This window comes from Buceros rhinoceros, unplaced genomic scaffold, assembly GCF_000710305.1.
Source record: "Buceros rhinoceros silvestris isolate BGI_N320 unplaced genomic scaffold, ASM71030v1 scaffold38638, whole genome shotgun sequence".
Taxonomy (NCBI): domain Eukaryota; kingdom Metazoa; phylum Chordata; class Aves; order Bucerotiformes; family Bucerotidae; genus Buceros; species Buceros rhinoceros.
The window spans coordinates 14,458-22,444 of NW_010428329.1; the positions used below are offsets into that span (position 1 = coordinate 14,458).

Here is a 7,987-nt window from a genome sequence, read left to right on the forward strand (position 1 = left end):
GCTCCCTGAAATACTGTCTTGTGTTTCTTTGCTTTGTGTAACAGTATATAGTTTTATTAGTTCACTGATGCTCCTTTGATGCAGGACAACTGTGTGATACTATTCAGTATTCACAATAGGAGTGAGTTTGCTCCTATGAATTTGTAGAATGATAACTTTATAATAAAATGCAATTATTAAATAAAAAGAAATCAAGCATTTAAGTTAGGCTTTATATTTGTTTTTGTCCTCTGTCTCCTCAAAGAACTTACTGGTATATAATTCAATCATAATGTCAATTGATATTTTGGTCTCTAAGTTGGTCAGATGAGGACCCTAGGGGACCCAACTTTCCTTTACGGTGTCAGAAGGCTCTGCAGGCTGCCAGCCTCCAAACTGAAGCCTCTGGTGTGTTCTTGAGAACGGACACAGCTGCTCATCTTTCAAGCTGTTTGCTTGGGACATAAAATTTCTGTATGCTGTAGATTTTTTCTTTCTAGTATTCTCACATGATTTGGATGTATTTTGTGTGTTACAGTTATAAAGTTATATTTACAGAAATTGTATTTAATCTGAGAACTATTGTGCTTCTGGGTTTTTTTGTCTTGTTTTAGCTTTCCATACAAAACAAATGTAGGCATACAGTCCCAAACAGGGAGTGTTGAGGTTTTGACACGAGTACGTTGAACAGCCTTAGCTGTTACTATTGAATGGCTTTTCTGACAGCTTTGTTCTTTATCCTAGAAGAGTTCTAAACCACGGTAAAAACTTCCTCATGTAGATATAAATCTAAAATAAATAGCAAAATTAAGTATTTCAAGGCTTATTTGTTACAAAATTTATCCTTCCAGCCATGGGAAAGGAGGAGAGGAGGGAGCGAGAGAAAGCTATGCCTGGACTTTGTAAGCCCTGTTCTGGTCAGATAGATCCGAATTAAAGCTCTTTCCACTTGGAAACGCAGTGTTCGCAAAACATCTTTGGTCCGCAGAATACCATGGATTTATTTTGAGATTTCTGTGGTAGGAGGTCACTCCTAATGCTTTAATGCGATTCTTTCTTTCTTTTTAATTTTTTTAATTATAAAAAATAAGTTGGGGAGTATGTGGATTAGGTGGCTTTGTTGCTACCGATAGGATGTGTGAGGGGGAAAAACTGATCAACTTGTTCTTAAGCTGAATCATAGCATAAGGTGTCTCTAAGGACTTGGCAAACCCTTGGAAATTAAAGGAAGCTGACTTCCGTTGCCAAAAGGAAGACTACAATGCTATGTGGAAAAATGTTTTAATGTTTTGTTCCCATTTTTTGCTAATTTTTCTTTTCAGGAATCAAGAATCCAGTTTCAGTTGCAAATAGATTGTTGTGTGAAGGGCAGAAGGGAAAACTCTCTGCTGGCAGAATTCCGCCTTGGTAATTGCTTTGTTCTGCTTGCCTTTGCTTCGGTCTCTTGTCTCTTCTGCATGCAGTATTTGGAGGTTATATCTTATCCCACGAAGGCTGGTGCTGTTTTACATACCAGTGATAGTGTGCCTTTAAAAAGAAGATACACTTTGTTCTCTGATCGTGTGTACTTGATGAAGCTGTGGGTGGAATGAAGGATTGTGAATAGACGGCAACATCATTTTGTGTTAACTTCTGTCTGTGTGATTATTTCCAGTTATGCCATTTTGAATTCTTATGTTGGTTGCTGCAGCATTTTGAAAAATCCCTATATGCATCAAGATTAAAATGAAATTCTACTGCCTTTGCCTCCATCTAGCCTTAAAAAAAGGAATATAGTTTTTGACAAGTGTATAGAAAAATCCTACTTTCCTCCCTGTCTTTGGCTTTATTTTGTAGCTATGGTGTGGAAACAGGCAATGCTTAGTAACTTCCTCTTATCTTACCCAAAGTGGGAAGTTGTTTTAAAGATAGATTTGATAGTATTTACAACAACAGGGAAAACATGCACTGCTTTATTGAGATGAGTATAATACTTAGATGGAAGAGGTAACTATTAAATGTAGAACGACTTTAAATATTATTGCATCGTTTTGGAAAGAATCCAAGAAACGTGTCAAAATTGTTTGCTCTTAAAACCATCTTATTTTCATTAGCAGCTTAAACTGACAAGTAGAGAACTTGAACGATTAATGCATGTTAGTTGACTGCTATCCTCAGTTATCATGAGTTGTGCAGAAATTTACTACCATTTGTGAACTAGTGGACTACAGTGTTGGCTGATGCATTAAACCAGCATTTAAGTACTTTCAAATATGTATGTTTAGATTTGCAAATTTTACTTTCCTTACTATGTTCTTCTTGTTCTGTAAAGTTAGCCAAATATTCTGTAGCTGGATGGTGTAATAGTCCAATTTAAACAGTGAGGAAAAACACTATTTCAGTGTTCTGTCATGCTGCGAAGGAGGTTCATAGACCAAAAAAAGCCACCCTGAAATCAAACCATCAACGAGCAGATTTTGCAGATAAGCTCCTTAAGGAAGAAAGAAAAGAGTAACTGTAGTTAGTGAGATAACCTTCTCTTCTTTTCAGAGGAGAGGTTTACTAAGGAATAGGAACTTGAATTTCAGTTGCTGTTAGTAGCTCATTTCTTCAGATGTCAGGAGAAAGTGGGGCTTAGCCGAGTTACATGAAAGAGGGGGTCAAACGGTGTGGGGTTTTTTTGATGTTCCAGAACTAGTACTTGAAGTCAGCTACAGGAGCAAGCACTTGTGATTTAGTTATGTCTGTATCATCACAGTGTTTTCTTGGATTGTTGTAAGGAAGAACACCTGGGCATTACAGCATGTTTGCTGGAACTTCATGACCTAGATTATACTGCTATTATTTTTAAAATAACTGAATGGAAAAGAAGCTGCATCCTCCTACCCTCAAAGGACAAGACTAAATCTTTCAAACCCTGTGCAAAGTCTTGGCTAACAGGTGCTTTTAAAGACAAGGCAGCTCAAACCCTGGAGGAGAAAGAACCGTCTTCAAGGCCAACACAGAGAGTTTATTGTGCAAATGCTGTGGAGCAGAGTTACCTAATACATAATTCCATTTCCTTTTTTCCATTTTGGATTTTGAACATTCATTTTATTAGAGCAAATTAGTTACCCTGGGAACAATCTATACTTGGGCTATGATAGTTGTGCTTTAGACTTGCCCTGGTAGATGCTCCTGTACATACAGGGTATCCCAAGTTCAGAATGACAGCTCATCTTCATCGTAGGTGACGACTATTGACAATTTTGTGCCTTGACTTTCAGGCAGGGTTTGGTGTGATGTGTTTTGGGTCTGAAATATATTCCTGCACAAGCTGGGCATATATACAGTCAAATGACAAAGAGAGCAGCTGTGTTTTGGCCTTCATACCAAGTGCCAGGGTTGTAGTAACTGATTTTGATTTGTATAGATAATGCCAGTTTTGTCTTGTTTCTGACGGGCAAATAGTGCAATGGGGGATCTTCCAGATACTGCTTAGCCTGAGAACGTGTCTTGTTAAAGAAGCCTAGTGATAGAGACTGTTTCTATAGCATGGTCTAAGCTAGGTAAAGGTTTTCTGGCCAGAATGTTTGGCATATGACCATGCAAGAAAAATTCAGGAGCTGTGATTAGTAGAAGTGACATTATGGAGGTTCTTGTCTATAAAAGAACACATGGAGACAGTTGGTTTGGGCTGTTTACCTCCGTTCAGCATCTGTTTGGTAGTGACAGTTCAGAACCTGTTCAAAGTTTCAATAGAAGAAACTCTGAGTGTGAACAAATTCATTCAGAGACGGTAAGCCTATTGGGAAGGAGTGGTCAAGCTTCCTAACGGATGTATCCAGTTTGCTGTAGATTGCTCTATGGAGTGTGTCATTCTGGATCAGTATCTTGTCTTGTTTAAAACACAGAATCTCACTACCCAAATTAAAATTTTTAAAGTAGAGAATCCCTGAATGCACTCGTGCATTTGCTGAATTTTCTAAGGTCCTTACATCTTTCTATCATATTTTATTCAGCTAAACATTGTCAGGATTTTCTCTGCCTATGGTTGCAGTAACAGAAAATACTGAACTTGGAAATGTACAATAAACAGGAATATCTTATATGATAATATATAATAACAACTTTACAAAAGAAAGCACTATTTTAATTGTACAACTACTTATTGGATGGATCTTTAGAAGTGGTCTTTGGTTACAGAATAATGGATTAGATGTTTTCTAGTAATGAGTTTGAAGTTTTTCTATTTCTTGTGCTGAAACCTTGACTTTCCTAAAGGAAGAGGCTTAGTTACATCTGTTTACTGTTGAGTGTAGATACATAAGAATTGCAGGATGGTACAAACACATCTAAAAAGTCTCCTTTCTTAGAATTCCTTAGTACTGCTAATACCTGAGTTCATGTCTGTATCCCTTTTTCAGTATTAAAAGTAACCCATATGGGGAAGAATCCCTTCTCAGGCTTTTCATTCCCCCCATTGAGTGTGCAGGGATTTGTAATTGCTTCACAGTGTCACAGGGCTATAGGCAGGATCTGTACATTGTGTAATTTGTAGGGTGGTGCCTAGTCAAGAAAGTGCCTAGAGTGAAGATTGCACCACCTTTTATCTCTGTTCTATATTTCTTTAGAAAAATTTATTCTTTATAACAGTGATTTGGGAGTGATTGCTGCATTTTATAATAAATGTTACAAAGCGAGTTTGTTACATCCAGGGTCTTCTTGACCATCTTTAATGAACCTAACGTTACTCTGCCCCTGTGGTCTGTCTCCCTACAGCCCATACGAAACGGTCCTGTTTGAAGCAAAAAGCACCAGGATAACCATGTTCTTGGAGAAAATTGCTTAAAAAGACCATTTTTAGAGTCCTTTACTTGCATATTCTGTTAATATGGTCTAGTTTTCCTGGAACTGGAAAGCATGTCCAAGCATCGGTTCCTTGTTGGAAGTGTGTGTTCTTCTGTATGTTTTGAGCCTGTAACAACTACAGAATACTCGTCCAATATATTTGCAAGAAAGATCTTTTAATCTTGTCTGTGCAGAACCACCTATCAGAGTAGCAGAGCACAAACTCATTCATCCATTGTTTTGGGGTTTCTTTTCCCCTTTACAAAATTGTCTTTTTAATTAGCCTAAAGGCTTTTGAAACTTGGTAGGATTTTAGCTGCTCTCTATAGCCCACTGGCTTTATTCCCTATTTTCCCTCTCCCCCAATAAGTCAAGCTTGGTGGTAGCTGTTTTAGAGGTAGTTTTGTTTTCATGTCAGCTTGAAGTATTGCCCTGTTCATTCTTGCCTGCTGCAGCTTTTCTACATGGCTCCATGGATGATTTGTAAACTGTTTAAGTTCTCTATGATTGTGCTGTGTGTTCAACACATCTGAATAGAAAAGTTTAACAAAGGTGGGTGATCTCTGTGGTGTTATGGGGCCTCAATCAGACATCTGGTTCAACTAGAAGTAACCGGTCTTTGGGACCAGAACTGGAAAATACTTTGTCTTTGCCAGTCTTACAGAAGGGAGAGGAATCTAGGATGGAATTGTGAGCACAAGTATGAGCAAGGTGTAAGTCACATCATTAAAGTTTTGGGGCATACTTAAGTCCTTTCTTTGCCCTCTTTGTAAATACTAATGACCGTTTCTGTGGTTTTAAGTATTAGAAAAGCAATTGTAAATTGCTTGTAGAACCCAGTGTTTCTGACCGATCCGTGCTATTCAAGTTACCAGATATATAAAACTCTTACTGTTTGGGCTTGATACTTTCTCCACCTACCCTTCCTCTCTGTGTAAATAAGTTTATTGAACAGGAAATGAATTAACAAAGAATGTATTATTGATAGAAAACTTTTATTTCAAAGACCAAAACTATCTTCTTTTAGTCCATGCAGAATACTACTTAATTAGGTTTGGCTGTGGTTTGCATTTCTCTTACCTTAATGCAAGTGACAGGTTGTTTCCTGATCACTAGTTTACCTAGTAGGAGATGCCTGAGTTTTCCCAAAGTACCCAGCAACTTACTCTACAGTATCTTGCAACATAAACCACATTTATCTGGAGCTGCACTAACCATGGGTAAGAAACATGTATTTAACCATTCAAATTCTCATCTTAGATAAACATTTTTTTCTTGTTTATGACTTTTGCAAGGAAAAACTGGACCACACCTCTTGTATTGGTTAAGTCATAGAAAAGATAGAAAGTACCACCTCAAAGTACTCCATATTGAAAGCTGCAGGTGTCAGATATAGCACTGTCAGGAAGACTTCCAACAGCATTAATGCCAACAAATCTGCTGTATCAGTAACATTCTCAGAAATTCCTCTAGTAGGAGGCCCTGGGGACTTCTTTGTAGCTGCAATAACTTCTTTAGCCTCATATTCGTAAATCTGGTATTTCTGCAACACTTTTTGAAATTGCTGTAAGGTCTCAGCCTGAACTTCTTTTGTCCATTAGACAGTCGTGTTAGTCTTGTTTCAAGCAGGGGACGTGAAGATAAGACAGGAAATAGTTGTCTCTTACTGTGGTGCTGCTGTTGATACTGCTGCGCAGCAGCTTTCTGAAAATGTGTGATTCCCAACTAATACATTCCCTTTTTCAGGGAATCAGGTTAATTTCTTTAATGAGAAACAAACAGATAATTGAGGCTTGCTTTTTTTCTCTCCCTGAAAATTACGTGTCTATGTATATTTTCTGCTGTCATTCATTGTTGTGGCAGTGTGTACTGTCTCACTACTGTAAAGTGTTCAGTACTGACTAGAAAACAACTGCTCAGATTGGGAGTTTTTTGCAAGCACATTCAAAATTCAGCAAACTTGTCTCATTTGCAATTGCTTGATAAAACTCCATGCGCTAGACCTTCATCCTTCTAAATACGGCTTCTTTTTAGCTTGTGTTGTACTTCTCGAAATACTTCTTGATGTTCCTGTGGCACTGGCTGACTTTGCTGGAAATTCCTTACCATTCTTGCCTCATTCATCCCATGCTGTTGGTCTTCAGGATCTTATGAAGTTGTTATATAGCGAGCAAGACTCTAGATGGCTTTGTCCTGGTTTAGCTGCAGTTAAAGATGGTGCTATTTGGTAATTAATTTCCAATTAATAGCACTTGTTTTTATCCAATACGAAACGTAACGTCAGAGCTGCATAGTCTAATGAAACTACATAAGGTTGTCAAATGTAATTATAGCTGACATTCCTGTGAAATGTAGACAGCTTACAGTTTTAAAATGACCAAACCAAATAGAAGAAAATAATTGCAAGAAAGGGGGATTTGTTATATGGTTTTGTTTAAACTCCCTCTTCTGTGTCTCCTAGCTTTTTAGTTGGTGAAGGAGCTTACAGATGGGCAGTTGATCACGGGATACCAGCATGTCCTCCAGGTATCATGGCTACAAGTGAGTAAACTGGTGGTGTCAGTAGGAAGAACAGGACAGAGTACTTTCAAATGGTGCCTCATATTTTGAGGTGTACATCACTGTTCTTAACGTTCACCTAGCTTACGGTATTATGGTATATAAAGATGGTTTAAGTTTACTAATTTCTTATTAAGTATCTAAAAAGAAAAAAATTATAAACTATTACTTCAACTACATTTTAGCAACATCTAATTCAAGTGAATTTATGATTCTAGGATTAAATCCAGTGAAGGACATTTTACTGAAACGTAGGCTCTTTAACAGGTCAGTCTTGCAAGCCTCCAGTTGGATCCATCTTGGATCCTAAAAACACCAACTAGCCATGTATCTAAATTCAGCAGGTGCCAGTTTGATTCTCAGATTCTACAGTTACACCCATCTCTGAGTCTTTGTCCAGAACTACTCTGGTTTAAACAGGCTGTCAAATTATTTTGCCTTTTTTTTTTTTTAAATCTACGTAGGTTTTGCTCATTCTTACGTAGTGAAATAACTCAACCCAGTGGACTTGGATTATATTGTATACTAGCAGGAGTAAAGTCTCTTACAATACCTTTTTTTTGTAAAATAAAAGTAGTAATTATGTTGTATTGATACACGATCTATAACTAGGCTAAAGTTAGTGCACTTACGTAGGGAA

General features: G+C 37.5%; 1 protein-coding gene across 1 annotated transcript in view; it reads left to right on the top strand.

The window, feature by feature from the left end:
* Positions 1–7,987, top strand: part of LOC104498785 (threonine aspartase 1-like) — a gene marked incomplete at its 3' end in the record, with an annotated part of 32,059 nt that overhangs the window by 11,407 nt on the left and 12,665 nt on the right. Inside the window, 2 exon segments of the mRNA XM_010142206.1 lie at positions 1,302–1,386; positions 7,250–7,314. Coding sequence (XP_010140508.1) covers positions 1,302–1,386; positions 7,250–7,314 — 150 coding nt within the window.